This window comes from Tribolium madens, unplaced genomic scaffold (assembly GCF_015345945.1).
Source record: "Tribolium madens isolate multiple individuals breed KSU strain unplaced genomic scaffold, Tmad_KSU_1.1 Scaffold_96;HRSCAF=242;Tcas5.2_LG5, whole genome shotgun sequence".
Lineage (NCBI taxonomy): Eukaryota > Metazoa > Arthropoda > Insecta > Coleoptera > Tenebrionidae > Tribolium > Tribolium madens.
The window spans coordinates 13,036,759-13,059,700 of NW_025401068.1; the positions used below are offsets into that span (position 1 = coordinate 13,036,759).

A 22,942-nucleotide genomic window follows, 5' to 3' on the forward strand; every position below is an offset into this window, starting at 1 on the left:
ATCTGGTACTCATTTTGAGTCTTTATAAAGAAAATTTAAATTTGTACATTAAGGAGTTTACTAATTGTGTATTATTTGAAATGCTAAATAGAGATTCTATTAAAAATATGCGAATTTGGCTATTGTTTTGTTGACTTTTTCAATTTTATTAGTTAAGAAGGATGGTGCTTTGACTAACTTAGTCAGCCCATAAACATGGCCGCCGCGTTTTTGTGATTTTGACGTTGTGACGGGTCAAGTAATTTCAAATAATTTTATAATTTCTGGAAATAATTTGTTATAGTTTCTTTGTAATCTTATATAAACCAGGTAAGTTAAGAAAATTACACAAGATTTAAATGACACATCTGTTTAAAGTTACAATAAGAAATTCATCCAATTATCAGATTTATGCAGACAGACAAGATTAGTCATTAATTACACCGTATTTTCACCAGTTTACTTCCTTTATCTTGTGTTTTGTCGAATCTATTTCACAATAAATCGCTCCTGATAGTTTCCTTTATGTGACAACTGTTTTTGTTTACAGCAAAAATGTCAGCTGGACCGTACAATTACTCCTACATCTTCAAATACATAATAATCGGAGACATGGGGGTGGGCAAGTCGTGTCTCCTCCACCAATTCACCGAGAAAAAGTGTAAGTCCCCACCTGGCCCCCTTATTCGTTCTTGACGTTGTTCTCGTTCCAGTCATGGCCGATTGCCCCCACACAATTGGAGTCGAGTTCGGCACTCGCATTATCGAAGTCTCCGGCCAGAAAATCAAATTGCAGATTTGGGACACGGCGGGGCAGGAAAGGTTCCGAGCCGTCACACGGTCGTACTATCGAGGGGCTGCTGGGGCCCTCATGGTCTACGACATCACACGTCGGTCCACTTACAACCATCTAAGTAGCTGGCTTACGGACACAAGGAACTTGACCAATCCTAGTACTGTTATTTTCCTCATCGGGAATAAGTGCGATTTGGAGGGCCAAAGGGATGTTACTTACGAGGAGGCTAGCAAATTTGCTGAGGAAAATGGCCTGATGTTCGTTGAAGCCAGCGCTAAGACGTAAGGGGCTTTTCATACAGATGACACCCACGCAAATTTCATAATACGAAATAGTTTCAAATTTTAAACATTTTTTTCACAATTTCTCATTCTTGTTTGTTTTTGAGTTGTGTGGGAAAAGCGAATTTGAAGTTTTGAAGTTTTGCGGATTTACACTCCCATCAAGTTGTAAAAGTGAAACAAAATATTCATATTTAAAAACTGGAGATTTTTATTTAATACATTGATAAAAAGAAGGTTTGGAATCCTTATCTTTAATTGTGTTTTAATTAAATTAGTAATTTGCTACTGGAGCAATTATTTAGACTTGGATGGTAATATTGAATCGGTCTAAAATGTAGAAATTTTAAATTTCCGTTATAGGAAGTAGCAAAAAATATTAGTTAATAATTTTTTACTAGAATCTAGATAAGAAGTAAACATTAAATACTAAATTAAAAAAACTAAATATTTCACGATTGAAATATTGCAAATTTGTCATGCATATTAATTAATAAGGCTCGGATTATATGCAAAATGCATATTTGTTATTAAGAAGTATATAAACAAAATTGTAAGTTTATGCATATCTAATGTTTTTTTATTAAAATAAGCCAAATAAAAAATGCATATTTTGCATATTTTGGGAACTTGGTGCATTTTTTTTGGAAATATTGCATATTTGTGTATACAGGGTGCGTCAGAACTCGCGGCCCAGAAAAAAATGCCATATAAAGTAAGATACCAGGAATATGGAAAAAAAAAATTCGAAGTTATGAGGGTTTAAATTTTGCACTTTGACTCTATTTCTGTTGGAAAAATAATTTTTCAAGTTTTTTTGCTACAGGCTATTAGAAGAGGAAGTTGTATACTAAGTTATAATTCTGTTCAATGTTATTTGTGGCTTTTATTGGCAAAATTTTTGTACCTTTACTAAATAATTGTAAAAAAAACATATACAAGATCATCAGTATCATTAAATACCTAAATTTCCAAAAAATAATAATCAATATAAATTAAAGTAATATAAAAAAAAGATCTTATTTTTATAACATGTTAGACACATTTGAAAGTAATTTCTTTTATCTTCATTAAGACTCATTTTGAGATAGAATTTTACTGTGTTCGAGTAGTAAATGTGACTACTAATGTAACATCAGAGGAAAAACTTTCCTTTTATATTTTTCAAATCATTTTTCAAAGAAATCACTCAATTAAAAATTTAAAATCCTTCAGTTATTTTTTAAGTTGTAGCTTTGAAAAAGTTATTATCGAATACTTAAAAAATAAATCTTTCATCACTATATAAAGTGGTTTCCAATTAGAGATCATTTTGCTTAAAAATTCTATTTGAGTTTCCAGTTTTAAAAATTTTAAAGTAAACGGCTTATTAAATGTTAATTGCAGTCCGATGTAATGTTTCAAATTAATTATTTATATACATTTGTCTTGAAAATCAAATTTGGTTTTAGTAAAATTTCACATCATGATGAAAAAAGCACGATTCTCACTAAAACAAAGTTGTTTGAAGAGAGGAAACCAAAAAATGATATCGTAAATACATAAAAATTAGTTTGTGATTATTAAGGCTCGGATTATATGCAAAATGCATATTTGTTATTAAAAGATACATCATCAAAATTGTAAGTTTTCTATGCATATCTAATTTTTAATTAAAATAAGCCAAATAAAAATGCCTATTTTGCATATTTTGGCAACTTGGTGCATATTTTAGGAAATATTGCATATTTGTGCATATTTTCTTCAAATCACTAATTTCCGATTAAAAATTTCAGTTCAAGTTAAAAATTGGACAGTTTAAATGAAACGATTACAAAATATTTTAAGGAGAAAACAACCGGTAATTCGTAAAAATTAGTACCCTGCTGAGTGTTTCCTTTTTAAATTGTATTGAACCAAGCGGTTTTTTTTTAATCATTTGTTTCAAAAAAATAATAATTAATATAAAATATGATTTTATTTTAAGAACAAAATTTTGTTTTGTTTTTGAGTTATTCGATTTTTGTTGTCTAAATTGGGATATATGTAAAAAAAATAATTTAATATAAAGTAGATAGTTGTAATCTCTTAAATCTTAAATCATAACCTTCATGAGAAAAATGTTTTTTTTTTGGTGGGTTGCCATTTAAAAAAATAAATATTTTTGTAGAACTCAAAAACAAAATAATAAAAATTTCGAAAAATTTTATTTTTGATAAAACATCGCATTTTTATAGAACTTTATAATTCATTAATTAGTTTTTTCAAGAAATAAATACTTGAAGCAAAAAACGTTTGGTTCCATAGTTTCTATCACCTGCTATAAAACGAATAAATATTCCAAGCGGATAAGTAGTTGCCTCCAAATGAATTTTAGCAAAATTGTTTAAAGTGATTTCTTAGAATGGGTTAATTACAAGGTTATTAAAATGGCTTGTCTCACGCCAAACCAATTTATTTATTCTTTCATTTATCGTGTGCATTCGAGGATACAAATTTATCCCAACTTTGATTTTTTATTGTTAAAAATTTTGCATATCTATGTTTTATCCATATTTTTGTGAAAATACGTGCATATATATTTTACGAATTTTTCGTGCATATAATCCGAGCCTTATTAATTAAATAAGTTAAAAATGTTGATGTGATGTTACTTGGTGATAAAAAGTGTATGAAAGTAATTAGAGTTTGATATATTAGATGGCATAATTAAATGCGATAACAGTTTTTATTTAGATTGGAAGTGGTTTGGTATAACACAACAGACGTGATAAGTGGCTGTTTGTGTTTTGTTTTACGAAATCACGTTTTTAATGTAATTTTCGTAGTTTTAATTTTTGTGATTTTTTTTGCAGAGGCGACAACGTAGAAGAAGCATTCCTCGAGACCGCCAAGAAAATCTACCAAAGCATCCAAGACGGTCGTTTAGACTTGAACGCCGCCGAATCAGGTGTCCAACATAAGCCTTCACAGCCTGGTCGTAATAATCTCAGCAATGACCAGCAAGCGAATAAAGATAATTGCGCTTGCTAGTTATTTAGCCCTAACGGGGGTCAAGATTTCAAAATTTTTTAAATCTGTCAACTTGTTAGGAATAATTTAATTTTACAATAATTTTGTGAGGTTTCACACACACTTTAGTCCAAAATAATTTATTATTCATACGGTTAACAATTATCGAGATTATTTTAAGTGAATAAAGCAAAAAGCACATTAAGAAAAATATGAAACTGAACGTTTATATCAAATGGATGTAGCTTTAGTATTTTTTTGTTACACTTACAACACAGTTTCAGTTTAAAATAACAATAATAGGAGTAAGAGGCGAAAACTTGTGGGAATTAGGTCACTTAGCCTGGCACGGTTATGTAATAAATATACGACAGAAGTGTTGTTAATGTAGATTAAAAAACAAAGATGTATTTCTAAGCAGTGTTGTCAAACATTTATGAACGAATGAAATTGTTCTTGATTCCGCTCCCTAGTGTGTAACAGCATAGGTCTTTTCTTTTTATAGCAAATAATTTTAATTTTTATACTGTATTTGGGGGGATAATATCGAGTTATTGTGGCTTAAGTCAAGTTTTTTTCCGACGGTTTGCTTCTCAATTAACGGTTAAAGGATTCCAAATTGTTGCAACTATTTTTTAGTGATGATGTATCTTTGTATGTGATGTATTTATTATTGAATCATATATATGAAAATAATATAGATTAAGTTGATGCATTTTTGTATTATTTTAATGTTATGTATTATTAATACACTTTATGTGATTTGTTACGATATTTTGCGTCCCCGAATAATACTTTTATGCTACAACTTTGATTTTATTTGTCTGTTATCCTTCTCGGGCGGAATCAAACAGGATTATTAAAACATAATTTATTGTTTAGGTACTTCACATGATCGGTTACATAGTGTTTATCAAAAATAAATACTCAAATTTATCATTTACACATCGGAATATAAAATGCACTTAAAATTAGAATAATTTAGAGACGAATTCCGCGATTCGTGGCAGCTACATAGTTGAGCAACTCCTCGGAGTCCTCGCAGACGACGGGCTTCTCGTGGTAGCAAGCAACGTCATGCCAGGCGATCCCGTCGTTGTAGACGTTGTTGAGGATGGAAAGACACGACTCGCTGGTGCCGTTGATGTCGAATTCGGCGTTGTCGGGCTGGCGCTGCTTCTTGTGCCCGGTGGAGGACCACGGGTTGTAGCCCCAGCCGCTGGGCGTCTGGTTGGTGGGCGCCATCTTCTCGCGGTTGGCGGACCAGAACCAGCCGTAGACGTTTTTGGGTTCCAAGTCGGCGCGGTTCTCGCAGCCCTTGAAGTCGCACAGTCTTCCCGAAGTCCAGATGTACGGGACGTCGTCTGAAACACGCCCTTCAGAGGAATTCTTCGGCTGTTTACCACTTACTTTGCTGGATGAGGCGGAAGATCATGTTGTTTTCTTCCTGTGTCTCTAGCGAGACCAAGTCCATGCAGTACTCTCTGCAGATGTTCCTGCCGTCCAACCAGTCGACTTTGCGGTTGGCTAGTTCAGGTACGTGACCACTGAAGAAGTAATTGTGGCCTCGGAAAAAGAACTGTTTCGGTCCTGAAAATTATCATTATTATTACAATCACGCGTGGTATTCATTACGGGTCATTTATTATTCATTAGAAGAAAGTCGGGAGATTTGGGTTAATTTTGGTGACAAAAACTCCACAATTAGGAAGAAAGTTCCCATTTAGGCAAATTAGTTGTAAGAAAAGAGACGGGATTCTCGTCTATAAATAACAAAAAGTATTACACAACAACGTGTTTAGGGGACATATCTTCCCATATAAAGAAAAACAACAATCATCATAAAATCGCTAATATTTATCTGACGAGATTTACAACTTAATAATCGTGAAAGTGTAATAAGAGTAGGTAATAAGCACAAAATACAGTTTTTCTCTAGTATAATAGTGATTGTAAATTACGTTTTGATGCTCAATGTCGACAAATATTATTAAACAAGCGTTTCATGTTAATTTTTATTAAGTGTAATTAACATAATTATGTATTTTTCTAACTTAAGTGTATTTAAGTGTCGTGATATCATCTGCTAATACCTTGTGAAAAAATGTGCAACCTTAATGCTAAATAAAAATTATGATGGTTTAGTGTAATTAAAATCAAGGTGATTGGTCAAAAGTCGGTGTCATTAACCGTCATCTTTGCCTGATTCCTTAAATTTTGATAAATCAGTTGTACTGTTGATTAAAATTATTAAGTAAAATGAACATCGAGTCTTTTCGTTAATAAAAAAAAGAAAAGAAACGCTTTTTGAGACAGTATTGTCTGTATAAAATGTCAAATATCTCTTGATGTTTTTTAATTATCGCTTCAATTAAATATTATAAAAATTCGGCCTTGAATAGGAGAATCCATGTACAGTTGGGGACAAAATACTTTGGTCGCCAATGTCACTTGAGTGACATTAAATTGTAAAGTATGCTTTTTAGCTACTGTCAATCATAGTTGACAAGTTGTATGTACAGTTGCAGAATTAAAATTTCGGGCAGTATTGTTATTTTCATAATGTAAACTCTAAAACAACCTTTACATTAATAACCTCATTTTTTACTCTTGTCATGTTTATATCATTTTGACTTATTTACTTTCAAAAACTGTGATTTGTGGCACAATAACGGGTAGGCAGCAGATCAAAGCGATGATTTAATTACACTTAGTTCAATTAATACATTCTCTAAGACATTTAATTAACAATTTTAACAATAAAAAAAGTTTAATTGTCAAATGCCAGTGATGACAGTAAAAGGTAGGTTACTTTTTAAAATGACAGAAAAATACTGCCCGAAATTTTAATTCCGCAACTGTACATATTTTTGATAGGAAAATATAATAGCTGTCATTAATTTGAAATTGTCATTTATTTTAACGTTAAAGCTTGAATTAAATTAAAAATTAAGGTGTCAGAAAAGTGACGACCAAACTATTTTGTCTCCAACTGTACCTAAATTAATTAATTATTGTTAAAAGATTAAAATATTTTATGTTAAAATATCGTAGGAAAACATCTTAAATCCCATTTATTTATTTAAAGCCGTTTTCAATGACATCCGAGCTGTCATGAATGTCATTTTTAATGCGTTGGTGCAGATTATACGAATATATTACGCACAAATTCATCCCCGGGTTCAGAGTATAAGCAACGCCTAGTTACAAAAATGTCAAACGATGTTGAGGTTATGGTGAAAGAAAATTTATATTTCTTGAAACGCCAACAAACAATAAACAATTCAACGCACAACAAACAATTCTTGGCAATAGCTTATTACAACTTTCCTTTCTCGCGCGGAGAGTAAAACCCTTGCAAGCAAATCCTTTTTTTTTATTATTTGTCAAAAATTATGGATAATTTTGAATTTGTCAATTTGCCACGTCAAGGTGAATAACCAAATTAAGAAATTCAAAATTATTGAACTGAAACAGCAAGTACTTTGACAGCATGGATGTCATTGAAAACGACAATATTTATTTTCTGGAATAAAAAAAACTATTTTTTTTTCATTTTCTTACTGATATATTACTGAAATGAAAATTTATTTAGGTATCTTTTAATTTTTATGCTTTGGGGCATTTTCATTCTTTTTTATTAAGGTATGGTTTCAATTTTTGTATATTTAAAAAATTGTGTAAAACACCACAATTTAAGTATTTTTCACACTTTTGAAGATAAATCTGTTGATTTTGGAAGACAATGCGTTTCTTTCAATACACAACTTCTTGCAGTAAATAAAAACCACCCACGTAATGATTGTATTACAATTTCATGAATAATTTCTTTAAATAAACCACGTCTGAGTGAGCAAAGTAGGTAAATAAGGGCAACAGGATGTTGTCAGACATATTTACATTAATTGCTCTCTCTTTGTGACTAATTATGTGACAATCTAATTGTTTTTTTATTAGAATAACCAAGTGATGTAAGAATATTGCTGCATATTCTTCATCAATTATACAATAATATTAATTAAATTAATTAATTAAGGAAAAATGCAAGTCGCTGCACTTCACTGTAGTGTGATAAGATTAAAACATGTGACATTTCAGTTATCTCTAATTTAAATTTTACAAAACCGCAATTATATAAGTTGAAAGTGATTATTCAAAATAAAAGAAAAAAATCATATTTGTTTGTATTCATTTTGAATTTAATTTAATATACCAGGTGAACAGAAAGAATGAAACAAAACGTTTATCTTTTAAAAAAAACTACTTGTGTATGAAGCACTATAAAAATGTGACGTTTCTCAAAAATAAAATTTTGTTTTTGAATTGCAACAACTATATTTCTTTACAAAGGCTATGGTCTAAGGATCAGCTATCTACATTTTATTCTACTTTTATTGAAAAGAAATCTCACAACTCAAAAACAAAATTTTTATTAATTATTATTTTCTGAAAGCAAATGATTAAAGAACGCTTTTTGTTCAGTTTGTATGTGATTGGTAATAACTGTTTTGAATTTGTAATGCTTGTAGTTTACGCACAAGCATTGTTTTCAAACTTGTGTTTCTTATCACGTGTGAATTTTTGTGTAGTTATAGGTGCAGTTTTCACTTATTGAGAAATAGTGTCTTTTGAATTTTGGTCACTTCTGTAACCTACAGTGAGAAAATGTTCAACGTTTACGTTTTAGTAAGAAATCACCGTTAAACTATGCAAATATTTGAAAATAATTATGTTGTGAAATTGTCGGGCTTTACCCGGAACCGAGTAACAGGAACAATTAAGATCTTCTCTTTTTTACATCATGAAATCAAATTTGTACAGGATGTGGGATTTTACAGCTTATCATGGTTGTCCGTATTTGTTGCTACTTATGTGTTTAGAGAAGGAAATTGTAAACCCACTTACTGTTGGCGCATTTCTGCGGATTTGGCAAGGACAAGAAGCGACCTGGTCTGTTGGAAACCGGCCTGATTTGGTTGATCGCAGGAGTGGCTACTGCTGCTGCACAAGCAGCTAATACTACTAAAGCTAATCTCATCTGAAACAAGAAAAATATTATTTATTCAGATTTATTTTTTCAATAACTCCTAACTAGCTATCGAACTTATGTTTAAAGTTTCATGAGAACTCTTAACACAACAGAAGAAAAACTATTAATTAATAACAATACCACAGAGACATATTCAAATGTAGTCAACAGAATAAAAAATGAAAATTATTGTGTTGAGCATTGAGTTGAAACTAATAAAAAAAATACTTACAACCTTGCAAAAAATATCATTGATAATGATTGATAATGTATTCAGTGTGTTTCCATTAGAAATACTCGTAAGAGTAAATATCAAAAATAGCTAGCTAATGTTCAATTTAAGATACCTTTATAACAAAAAATACCCTAGTTGTTTATTTTTTTTACTGTGTTTTTGTCTGCTATGTCTTTTTTGCTGTTTTTCGATTTCTTTTTCTTATTTGTGTTATAATTTATCAAAGAAAAATTTGTCGTAATAGAAGTCATTAAAGAAAGTTAAAAAATTGTTTATTTAAGTTTTAATAAATGGGTTTATTCGATCCAAGGATCATTGAAATTTTTAATAAGAAAGGATTACGAAACTGCTTTTTCTAGTAATGTTAAAGAATATTGCTTTCCTGATTAAAATTAGTGGTCCAACAGTATTAGAAACGAACTATTTTATCTAACTTCTATCGTCAAAACTTTTCTTTCTTTTTTCTTTTTTTGGTATTATTTTTAGTCGAAATAATAATTAGGTTTAAATTGCAAATACATATCGTAATCCAAATTTACTTAACGTTTAGAAATAACTGAGAATTTAACGGAATGAGAGTTTTTTATTGTTTAAATTTATCATTCTGACTAATTAAAAATTATTTTTTAATGAGAAATGTTTTATTTAAGATTTAAACTGTTTTGAAGTCCAACCTTTCTGTATTTTCTCTTTTCTCCTCTGTTATCATTTTTGATCGAAATAATAATTACGTTTTAATTGAAAATTTAAAACTAATTGAGAATTTCAAAAAAATGTTCTATTTAAAACTACACTACCCAAAAAATTAAAGGAAAAAAAAATTTTCCTAAATTTTTTGGTGATTTTTGAAAGGCTGTAACTCATCGAAAAATGGTTGTATCTAGATTAAAAAAAACATTTTGAAACTTTTAATTTCTAGTTTTGAGATCTTTTGGCAAATAGTTTTTCTGTACTGTCTGCTATGTCTTTTTTGTTGTTTTTCGATTTATTCTTCTTATTTGTGTTGTAAAACAAATTTTCTTCTATCATCATTTTTTCATTTATCAAAGAAAAATTTGTCGTAATAGAAGTCATTAAAGAAAGTAGCAAAATCGTTTATTTTAAGTTTTAATAACTGGGTTAATTTGACCCTATGGGCCATTGTAATTTTTAATAAGAAATGATTACGAAACTGCTTTTTCTAGTTAAAAAATATTGCTTTTCCTGATTAAAATTAGTGGTTGAACAGTATTATAAAAGAACTATTTTATCTAGCATCTGTCGTCAAAACTTTTCTTTATTTTTTCTTTTTTTTTTCGTATTATTTTTGGTCGAAATAATAATTAGGTTTTAATTAAGAATTTAAATTGCAAATATATCGTAATCCAAATTTAGTTAACTTTTAGAAATAATTGAAAATTTCAACAGGATGAGACAGTTTTTTATTGTTTAAATTTATTATTCTGATAAATTAAAAATTATTCTTTAATAAGAAATGTTTTATTTAAGATTTAAGCTGTTTTGAAGTCCAACTTTTTTGTATTTTCTTTTTTCTTCTCTGTTATCATTTTTGATCGAAATAATAATTACGTTTTAATTGAAAATTGAGAATTTCAAAAAAATGTTCTCTTTAAAATTAAACTACACTACCCAAAATAATTGAAGGAACAAAAAATTTTCCAAAATTTTTTGGTGATTTTTGAAAGGCTATAACTCATCGAAAAATGGTCGCATCTAGATTAAAAAAAAAACATTTTGAAACTTTAAATTTCTAGTCTTGAGATTTTTTGTCAAATATTTTTCTACGGTTATCACGCAATTCTAAGTAATAGAGCGAGAAAAAAATCTAATTTTTATGTTTTTGGTTTTGGTCCATTTTTTTTAGCCTTTCAAAAATCACCCAAAAAATTGGATTTTTTTTTGTTTCTTTAATTTTTTGGCGTAGTATATTTTGAAGTTCAACATTTTTTCAATGAATTAAGTGTTTAAAAAATGCAAAAACGCACTGGCTTTGTTTAAAATTCACTCGTAGTTTAGTTTGCATTTTTTACACTTTTAGAAAACGTTTAATTTTTAAACACCAATTTTTATTTGTTTGTAATAATCGTTTCTCAAACAACTAGGCATAAGTACAAAAATCATTCTAAAATTTTAAAAATGGGTGTTTTTCTTACAAGTACCGAAAATACAATTTCTTCGCTGTTTCCGGACAAGGCAATTGCCGAGTTTGGAATAGCAGATAAGTCAACAAAAACTTTTTTTGTTAAAATTCTCAAAAACACATTTATAGGTAATTGTGTTTTTCTATTTTTTTGTATACGCTTTCAAAAATAGCTATTTTACTGACATATTTTAGTCTTTTTCGGACTTTTTGTCTGAAAAATACCCATTTTAGAGAATATTTTGAGAAAATCCGAAAAAGACTCATTTTAGGGTCCAAAATGTGCAATTTTTGGGAGTGTGTTCAAAAAAAGTGATTTTCTTTTAGTAGATTCTAGGTTTCAGAAGAGTGGCTCAAATCCGAATCTAGTCCAGTTTCGTGGGCGTGTTAATTACATCATTAGTCCATAATGAAGAACTGATTAATAAAAAGTGAAAGTGTATTTTGAGCGATCGATTGGTCAACCCGAAACTGGATCAAAAACGGAATCCTCCTTAAAAAATTGCGCACGATTTGGTTGCGGGCACGATTCCTGCAATAATTCAACAGAAGTTCAGTGGGTCAAAAAAGGTCACGCAAATACACACATACACACACATGATGAAGATCTGATAAATGAGTTGCATTTTGAAAGATTTCTCTTTGCGACAATCTCATCTCATAGACGCCGATGAATCAAATTGCCCAACTCTTTGCAAAACAGTGTCAAGATGAAACCGGAGAAAGTGGAAGAGCAAACAACAACAGAATTTCGGCGGACACACCTCACTTTTCATGCTCTTGAGGTGCATCCATTATCTAACCTTCACCATTAGTGATATTTGCAAAGGATTTGGCACCGAATCGTTAATTTGAATGCTTTTTGGCGGAGAGGGAGTACAGGAAATGGAGTGGATGGACCAGTTCTCGCTTTTGGGTCGGTTTTATAAGAAATGGGAAAGTGGTGGTCATTAACACTTTATCAGAGGACATTAAAATTATCATGCATGCACAACAAAAGCTTCACCTTTCTCTATTTCAATTGGAAGGTTGAACCTTTTTGTTATTTTTGCTGAACGAAATGTGTTAATTAAAAAATGACATTCAATAATTCTAACGTAATAGAGCTAAATTCCAGATTGATAAAATCATCAGTGAAGAATCTTAAAATGTCAACGAGAATTTTGATGATTTTTTATTAGAGCACTGCCTCTTCAGACTTTTAGACAAATAATAATAAGTTAATTGAAAGGTTAAGATGAGTAGCAACTTATTTGCTAATAGCCATTTATCATGTGCTAAATTAGCATTTGTGAAAAGTTAAGAACAGCACTTTAGCTATTGTATCTCTTATATATTTTATTACGCAATAATTATTATTTAACGTTGTTATTTACACAATGTTTTCGGTTTATGATGCCGTTTTGGAAATTCATCCATGAATGTATTAGCTCATAAAATTTAATTGAAAATGTAATTTTTTCAACGCTAATGTCAAGTCTTGAAAAGGTTTTCAGGCGAAACTTTGGAAATTTTATTTAGTTTCAGGATGTGTTTTTTTGCTGGAATTTTTTTTCAATTATGATAATAAATATTTAAGTATGTTGTACCTATTTAAGATGTTATCTAACTCTACGCAATGTTCTTTTTCGTCGTTTCATCTTTGAAACGGATCTCACGTAGTGAAAACGTGTCAAGGTGTGCCTTATGTGATTCCTTATTATCTTAATAACATATTTTTTCCATTTAATTTATTTTCTCTTTTCGAAGGTATGCTACTTTACATATCAAGTTACTTCTAGTGCAATTATCTTGTCTATTTTCTTTCGCAAAACAGGAGAATTAACGAGAAAGTGAAAAAGTTAAAACAATGAAAATGCTTAAAAAAGTTCCATGTTTAAAAAGATTAACTTTCTTCACTAGTTTTTGCTGATACTAAGTAAAAATTCAACAGTTTTAACAATTTTTTTATTTTATTTTACTAATTAACAATTAATAAAATGAGGACTTAAATTCAAATTTCATTTTTTCATTTTCATTTTTACTAATTGTATTCTGTTTATTAACAATAGGACTTAAATTCAAATTTCATTTTGAAAAATGAATTATATTCCCCATATTTTACTTTGAAAATCCAGTACCCATTTTAAAACTTGGAACACTTACTCTAAAAAACTTATATATTTTTTTAAATTGTAAAATTTAACAGATCTCAATTTGAATGTCTTTTAAAAAAGAGAGTTTTTCAGAATTGAGTTCATAAAAAGTTGTTTAAGAATTAGTCTTGATGATGCCGTTTTTGTTGTCGAAACTGTGTCTGTTTTTTAAGCAAAAATTTTGGCCGTTTTTGAAATTTTAACTTACTTCAGAAATACAGAAAACTGCATTTGGTCCTTGAAAACATATTCACACATTTTTTGATTTAAAGAATTTGTGTTGCTAAATCTTCGTTGAAGTAAAAAAAAAAACGACGATTATAATATTTTTTTAAATTTTATTACGAACATATCAAGAATAAATAATAAATGGTACAGAGTAAAATATTTAAATATCTTCTACTTATTCTTCTTATTATGCATTTTATTAATTGTATTAGAAAGTAATTTTAAGAAAAATAAATTGATTTGTTGGCATATAACAAAGTATTCCACAAATCAATTTTAGAAAAAATTGAACTTTTTAATTTTGATTTAGGCTAAACAAATTTATTTCGTCACAAATAAGTTAAAAGCAGACGTGTCAGAAAATTTAGGTGAGTAAACTAGTTCCAAGGTATTTAGCTCAAGATCAAAATTCCTATTCCATTTATTTTGAAAACATTTTCTCATTCAGTGTTACGAGAATTTTTTGTGTGTTTACATAAAGTTATCAATCACTTTGACATTGTTGTGTTTACATACAGTGGAGCAAACCACAAACAAGCTTTTTTACTGACATCTACACTACTGGTTTAAATAATATTTCATGTAAAAAAGAAAACCACATTTATTAATTGAGTCGTAAATGTAATCGAATATTTCAAAATTCACAAGTGAATCAAAACTTTACACTTTTAACTTTTGTAAAAGCACCGTAATTAGCAATTATCGTGGGTTGTAAGTATAGGTCAGTAATGTTGTAATACGTCTTTTTTACATAACAGTAATGTTCAAGACAAAAGTTTTCTGTATTGTCTGGAAGCAGTCGTGCCACAACAATTAAACTAAATAAAGTTAATTCGAGTTTAATTCCAGTTTCAGTTATTCCTGAAACTTGTTTTTTTATGCAAAAAATTAATTAGTTCCGTGACCATCCTATTATAAAGCTATTTTTGTAATTTTGTGCGATGACCTTAAGAGTTGCCTTGAAGTATTATTGGATGGAAAAATGCAGCAAAATATTTTTCGGTTTCAAGACCAAATGGCATATGTATTAACAAAATTTTCTATTTTATGATTTTTTGTTTTCCTAGTAATTTTTCTCCAGTTTTTGGGAATGTGACTCACCTTTTTCGATCCACCAAAATCTCTTTCGAAAAAATCAACACTCGCACATACACACGATCCTTACCTTCTTTCAGTAAAACACTAAACCTCCGTGGAATAAGTGAGAGTCTCATTTATATCTCTTCTCGCGTTTTTAAGGTGGGATTTCTCTCTCGTTATCCCCATATGAAACCGAAATTTTTTCTTCTCTCTTCTCGTGAGCTCACACAAGGTGAAGCCGATCGTCGATTTTTCACTCATTTTGCTCCTAATCTAATTTGCACGTTGTTGGTGAAAAAAAATTTTAACCTTTCGGGAGCTTCAAGGATTGGAGATGCGCGTGATTGTTTTTTCAAAATTCTGGTCAATGTCGTTCACGAAAATGACCAAAAGGACCCCGCTAACCCCTAGTGGGCTCATTTCCTAATCGGTTAGAGAATGTGTAATTTTGAAAAGGTAGGAACGAGTTTTCGGTTTTGGGAAGGAGTCGTAAATTTTTTTACTCGTTTGAATTTTAAATATTGTACAATTATGTAAGTGTTGACTCGTGACATTTTCGTAATCCGCTTCTGATTGTGTCGTGCACCGAACAGGAATTTCTGTGGATGCGGTAGAGAAGCATATTTGCATACAATTGAAGCAATTTTGACTATGTTACACAGAAATTACTAATTGTTGGTGCTTTTCAATGTTGTGATCAAATTTAATCATTTAATCATTTGCTCTTCTAGCTTTTGGTTGTATATTTGACCGATTTTTAAAGTGTTTTTTGAGAGAAATGAGAATTTATGATAAAAATAGATGTTTGTTATAAGTACCTAAAATACAGTTTTTATAGCACACGAGTACGTGTTACAAACAACATTTTTTGTGAAAGCTCTCAAAAACACATTCAAATCATGCATAATATGTCAATGATTAATTTCTCTAAAATATAGAGGTTAAAAATAAAAAATAGTACCTAAGATAACTATTTTACGTACTATGCTTTATTGAGTCTGAAAAAACCTCATTTTAGCGTTTTAAATGAGTCCGTAAAACAGCTATTTTGTCTAAAAAATGTTATTATTTCAGAAATATATTTTTTTTAAGGAAAAAGAAGATACAGTAACGTTGTTTTCAAATAATTAATATTTTTAAACAAAATTTTACTAAACACAAGCAACATTATCATTATCTCTGTGTTTATATTGTTACACTTATTAAAATGATTCATTTTTGTTTAATTTTAAATGTATTTTTCTTACTACCCTAACAAAAGTTTCGCTCTAATTTCAGAAAAGAAAGTGATCAATTATCTCCCAGGGAGGTAAAAATTGTACCTCCTACACCTGTCAAAATTACAATAAAAATATAACCTCTCAGGGAAGTAGAATTTTTACCTCATGCTACTAAAATGACCAAAACGGTCAAACGGACAAAAAATTTCAAATTTATATACAGGCTGCGCCAGAACTCGCACCTCAGAGAAAAATGCCATATACAGTAAGACACCAGGAACATTGAAAAAATGTAAAAAAAATTATCTATAATAATTTGGAAGTTATGAGAGTTTAAATTTTGCACTTTGACTCTATTTATTTCCATTGGAAAAATAATTTTTCAATGTTTTTTGCTACAGGCTATTATAAGAGGAAATAAGGAAGCTCTATCTCAAATTGTAACTCTGTTCAATGATATTTATGGCTTTTATTGACAAAATGTTTGTACTTTTACTAAATAATTGTAAAAAAACATACAAGATTATCAGTATCATTAAATAGACATAAAAAAATGTCAAATGTCAAAAAATAAATGTCAAATTTTTTTGACAAATAGAATTTTTTAAACATTTTTTTTTCATGTTCCTGGTAACTTATCTTACTGGAAATTTTTCTCTGGAGCGCGAGTTCTGGCGCACCCTGTATGCTGCTAAGATCATCAAAAAGTTATGATATTATTTTCAGAATTTTTAAATAACGATTTATTTTTTTATTCAATCTAGTTCAACCTTAATGGCAAAATTGAGATATCAAAAGAAATTGTTGGTTTTGAAGTTTTTTTCCGGATTGTAGGAAAAATAATATGAAACACACTCCAGGAAAGTGTCGTTTTCTCCAGTAACTTCCACCTGTGGGAGGAAAAGATACACTTTTCTCTCTTGTAACATATATAATTTTTCCTACGATCCATCAGCAAGAAAAACTTTAAACCTAACAATTTTTCTTGATATCCCAGTTTTGCTATTAAATTTAGCAGCATGTTTTTCCATTTCTATGGGGGAGGAAAATTTTTTTACCTCCCATGTATATTCATGTATTTTTATTGTAGTTTTGATAGATGAGGGAGGAAAATTTTTATTTCCCAGAGAGGGTGGAAAAACTTACTTTCTGTTAGAGTCGTAGGAAAATAACTATTAATTTAAAAAAAAAAAATGTAAAAATAACACTAGGGAAAAGAGAAACGAGAGAGTAAAGCATATTCAAAATGATCTATAGTTTCAACTTTAGGTAATTTTTTTTTATTAGTAAATAAATAGAACTGTAATAAGCAATTGGAAAATCGTTTTATTTTTTAACAACTAAAGCAAAGAACTGAGAGAAATTATTGACTATTTTTTAACTACATGAAAAAAATGAATTTTTTAAACATTTTTTTCATGTTCCTGGTATCTTACCTCACATGCCATTTTTCTCGGCGCACACTGTATTTTTTTCTACTTTCCGAGATTCTCAAAATACTACTAAAAAAATTAAAAAAAAATACAGTTGTGATAACACTAGAAAAAATACTACAAAAACAAATATAAACATTTGATTTTAAGCATTATATGTATTACATCAGAATAGTTGTTCTCACAGCAAATAAGTAAATAACAACAACATTATAATCTTGTAATCAAAATGTGAATATTTTTAATTTATTTTTTACGAAACGAATTTTTCTCATGGGCTTTGTTTAAAAACGTAGTAAAAGTACAGTTTAACAATGTAAGCAAACAAGAAATTTTGTGTTGATTTCTTTATTAGACTTTATAAATTTATACAATGTGTTGCACGACACAATAAACAAATAAATTAAATAATTTCCTCTTTCAACTGTTGTTACCTGTCTCTTACCAAATACCTAATTCAAAAAATATGAATTTATTTTTGTTGGTTGTGACCATGTTCCTGAGTCTTATTACAATAGGGGATAATAATAAATCAAAATCTTTCTCAGGCTTTTTTCTTTTATTGGGAACTTTTTTTTTGACCGGTTTCGACTAGGCCATCTGGTTCTACTTCCCAATAAAAGAAAAAAGCCCGAGAAAGATTTTGATTTATTATTATCCCCTATGAATTTATTTTGTTTATATTTTGCCAAAACTTATTTTTTGCAGTAAAAAGCAGTTTTTATTTTTAACACTTCTCACAGTTTTTGAAATAAATAGATAAATAGGTAAATTTTGCCTGATATTAAGAAACAAAACGAAAAATTTATACATTGTAACCAATAAAAAGTTTATAAAATTGCCTTTGAGGGCATTTCTTGGCAAATCTGTGTTGTTCAAATAAAAATGAAATGCACTGAACTTTAATCACCGTTTCCGATAGTTCAATAATTTAATTTGCATATCAAATCCACGAAACGAGTAGAAAAATAACCCAAAACACGCACTTCGTGTCTCATAAATCTCCCTTCCTTCTTGCAACTCGCTCGGGTGGCAGTTTGGTTGCAGTAATGCATTTATCGGTCGATAATTACAATAAGATGGTCACGATTGTTGGCCTTTGGAAGGCCATATTCTCGTCGTTAGATGACCCACTTCTTTGGGTGTTTGCGCAACGGTGAAAAAGATGCACCACGTTGGAATAGTGTGCTTCACGCTTTGATGTAGCTCGTTAAATGTCCATTATATTAGTTGCTTTCAATTACTCCATACATGAGGAAAAATTATCATTTTCTGATAAAAATTCAGATGTTGTTGCAACATCTTTGTGTTGGGGATGGATGTGTCTTTCGGGCCACGGCCGCGGAGACTTCAACATGCGAGCAAGCGACGAAACTGAAACTGAAATTCTAAAGTGACTTGACATTTTCCAAATATTTAAATACTGAAAAATAATACGTAACAGTAATCTGCATAAAAATCAAGTAGCGTTTCCTCATCTGAGAAATTTTAATTTTTAAGTGTTATCTCTCACAGAGATCGATTTTTTCTTGAATACCAACCTTGAAAAAATGTCTGAGTAGTATTTGAATTCATTTCAAAATATGTGAGTCTTCCGTTCTCTCATCGACAATGTCATAATCCAATCAGCACTTTTACATATAAGAAAAATGTCAAATAATAAATAATTTCGCTCAAGCGGATCTCGCTGGTCAAGGTGAAGATGTTCAAATGGCAAAGAAAATTGTGTTTTTTCGACAGTAACATTATTATCATGCAATTGAGTAGTGCCACCACGATTTGCATCTTATTATTACACAACGATTATTGTCGAAGTTTATGTTTTAATACACGTATTGACATTAGATGAAGAGGCATGATGTCATGGGCGTGCGTGCCGGCGGGGGCACACGTGATCGGATAAACGCACCTAATCATAATTACAATATTAGAGACTCTTGTTACCGCTTGCGTGAAAAAAACGAAGAGATTCCTTGAATCTGACCTGACGTCAACTTTGGATGATGAATTTGGCCTTGGAATGGAAGAAAATCGAAAAATGAAGAAATTTGAGACCCATGTCAAAAATGTGGAGGTTGTGAGGGGCAGACATGAATTTTAAAAATAACAACAGGTTTTAGTGCATTTTTCAAATAGGGCAAAAAAGTTTTTTTATCTCAAACTATAGACAGAGTCTTTTTTGCCTTCTTTTAGGACCACTAAATTTAAGTGAATACAAAAACTTTTTATTTATTCAAGTTTTGAGCTTTTGCAATCGCATTTTGCCACATGAAACAATATTGTTTATAGGAAAATACTTCTCATACTTTTGCGTTAAAAAATGCACAATCATGGTAGGAAAGGTCATGTAACAAGAATTTATGATCCAAGACGACCTAATTTACGTATTCTAAAAAACTTAACGTAAAATTTTTCGTGAATTTCGATTGTTCATTTAATTTTATAAACATATTTGATAACATCATTTTCGGTTATACCGGATGTCCGTCTCAATATTCTTATTTTAAATGAAAAGGTATATTTTTTACTGCGTTTCTGGATTAATGGGGTTATTTTAAGGGAGTTTTCATCAGCTTTCCCTATACCTAAATTTAGCCGTTTTTGAAATATTTGGAGTTTTTCAAAAATTTTTGGATCTGCACCTTCCACTTTAAAAATCGGTAACTCTGCCATTTTTTTAAATTTTGGATTCGTTTTTTCGGTGTTTGAAAGAGAAAGCTTAGATCTTTTTTCTGGTGTTTTCAAATTAAAAAATAAAATAAAATAACAAACCCTAAAATTATAAGGTAATAATAATTGTAATAATTTTAATTGAATACTGTAATAAATTTCCCACAGTCTTAACAAAAAGTCACCATAACTTGAAAATTATTAAACTAAGGTATAGGGAATGTTATTAAAATAAAAATTGGAGTATTTCATTTAGAAAAATTGAGTTAGGGATATTTAAATTATTATGAAAGTGACCTTAAAATTTTGGGGTTTTTAATTTTTTTTTCAAAATTTGAAAACTCCTAGAAGAAAGATCTAAGTTTTCTCTTTCAAGCGCCAAAAAAACGAATCGAAAATTTTAAAGAATGGCAGAGTCACCGATTTTTAAATTGGAAGGTGCAGATCCAAAATTTTTTGAAAAACTCCAGATATTTCAAAAACGGCTAAATCTAGGTATAGAGAAAGCTAATGAAAATTTCTTTAAAGTAACCCGATTAATCCAAAAACGCATTTCCATTTAACATAAGAAAGTTGAGACCGACTTCCGGTATAACCGGAAGTGTCACTATCTTGAAAATATTTTCATTTAGAAGGACTTAATGGATTATGGCTACGTACTAATTTTCAAATAAATACGATTATTCGAACTCCTAATATTTTTAATGTGGGGTTTAGACGGAACAGCCTGTATAAAACGTTATGTGGCGCATATTTTTAAAATTCTAACTAAAAATCACAACAAATATTACACAAAAGAAGCAAAAATTTCGTCAGTGTTTAAAAATTTCCGGTATTGCGTGAAATTGGCACTAAAATTTCCACCAAGTCGCATAAATCTCTATAAAAAATAATTAATTTGACGTTTTGACAATTTCACAACATTTTCCGTGTTGGAGAATCCTCCAAGAACCACAATTTCGCAACAACACATCTCAATAATGTAAATTCGCGTCCTGATTTCACTGGCGGAAATCAAAACTGATTAGATGAGTATAAAATTAGCCAATCTTGACACCTATTGTTTAAAATGTGATTCAATTATAACAATTATTTTGCTTTTTAAGTAAAGAAAATGGTGTAATTAGCATTGTTCTTGATGCAATTAACATATCGAGTCCTTGGCTGATTTAGAAACTGAGGCAGAGCAATTACAGATTTACTATGTTAGATAAAAATGAGGCGGTCGTAATTAAACTTGACCGTAATTTGTGGTTTAAGAGGGATGCGCGCCATCGAAATTTATTGTGGACATGAATGATTAATTAGCCGTGTGATTTTTAACTAAGTGTGACAGTGCTCGTGATTTTTATGACCTTAACTACTGACAATATGCAAATTGATTACCTGAAAAAATCGTGATTCTTAATTCGTTACCTTATCAGTAAAAATATAATAATTCTTCACGAAAAATAATTATCTTCCCACTTCGAGAGAAACAACGATCATTTTTTTGATCAAGAACTTTGGGTGCGTGAATTCACAATTTCAATTTTTTTGAAACTCGGCCCAATAACGTTTTATGCACATTTTCAAATTTTCAGGACTCCTAGAAGAATTCCGAACTCTTCGAATTTTTCAAAATTTTGGCCGATTTCAGGTTTGAAATCCGAGCGGTTTGAAAATTGAAAAACCAAAATTAATTTGAGATATGGACTCGAAACCTACCTCGTTTTGTAGATTTTTCTAAGCTGAAACACGGTTTTTACCGATAATCCTGATAAGTACTCAATTAAAAGGTAAAAATCCGATTTTTGGAAATTAAACACGTTTAGTAGTAGTTTCAGGTAAGAAAGCGTTTTAAAATAAAAAATTAGATATAACTCAAAAACCAACGATTTTAGAAGGTTTAGGACGATTATGAGGCAATCCTGATAATTTTCGGACATCAGAAAAATTGTTGAACAAAGACACACCAAACTTTATTTAAAACACAACGCGTTTCAACCACAAAGGGGTCATCCTCAGGTGAGAATAAAACTTTTATTTTCATGGACGTGTCTTTGTTCATCGTTTCCATACCAAGAAGATTCAAGAAGAAGAATCAGAAAAATTGTTATTTGATTACACCATCAGCACCCGGAAACGCTCAAAATAGCTCAATATTTTAAAAACTAATTGTCGTAGAGCATTTTAACCAATTACATCGTGACTCTTTCAAAAATTTTTGTGACAGACGTCGCAGTTTTTTATATGTATTTAATTTCCATAAATTACTACTTTCAGGCGATTTTAGGGGTTTATGCACTATGCAGTGGGCAGTGCTCTAAAATAAAACTTTTTTCAGCTATTTTAAAAACGTCTGTCCTGAAACTTGCATGAGGAAATAGTAAAAACATGACAGTATATACATGAATATTTTTTGAGAATCTTAAAAATCTACGTAACTGTTTATTTCTTTTTTTAATTATTTGTTAATAAAAAGTTTTTAGAATACATGTATTACCACGTCCGCAGTGTACCTATCTATATATTATCTATTATCGTTTCAATATGTTGATTTGTTCCTAAGACTTATTTTTTTTTTGCTACAAGATAGGTACTTAATTTTGTACATCTCTGTTTTTCCAAATACATTTAAAAAAACGGTAAATAAATTTATACGTGTGAAATGACTATAAAAATGCTATTCAAAAAAAATTTTAATATTAATTAATTGTTTATACTTACGAGATAAGCATAGTAA

At 29.8% G+C, this 22,942-nt stretch overlaps 2 protein-coding genes across 3 annotated transcripts; one reads left to right on the forward strand and one right to left on the reverse strand.

Annotated features, from left to right (window-relative positions):
* Nucleotides 1-182: 182 nt before the first annotated feature.
* Nucleotides 183-4,855, forward strand: LOC123012447 (ras-related protein Rab-14). Its single transcript, XM_044410365.1, has 4 exons — nt 183-309; nt 530-640; nt 693-1,056; nt 3,891-4,855. The coding sequence occupies exons 2-4, from the start codon at nt 535-537 to the stop codon at nt 4,066-4,068; spliced, it is 648 nt and encodes a 215-aa protein (XP_044266300.1). The 5' UTR covers nt 183-309; nt 530-534; the 3' UTR covers nt 4,069-4,855.
* Nucleotides 4,856-4,903: 48 nt separating this feature from the next.
* On the reverse strand, nt 4,904-15,079 carry LOC123012446. Of its 2 annotated transcripts, none has more exons than XM_044410364.1 (4): nt 14,980-15,079; nt 8,953-9,085; nt 5,458-5,637; nt 4,904-5,411 (listed from the first exon to the last, which is right to left on the reverse strand). In XM_044410364.1, the coding sequence occupies exons 2-4, from the start codon at nt 9,083-9,085 to the stop codon at nt 5,029-5,031; spliced, it is 696 nt and encodes a 231-aa protein (XP_044266299.1). In that variant the 5' UTR covers nt 14,980-15,079; the 3' UTR covers nt 4,904-5,028. The 2 variants fall into 2 exon arrangements, with proteins under 2 accessions (XP_044266299.1, XP_044266298.1); XM_044410363.1 differs by having other exon boundaries at nt 14,916-15,050.
* Nucleotides 15,080-22,942: the final 7,863 nt, after the last annotated feature.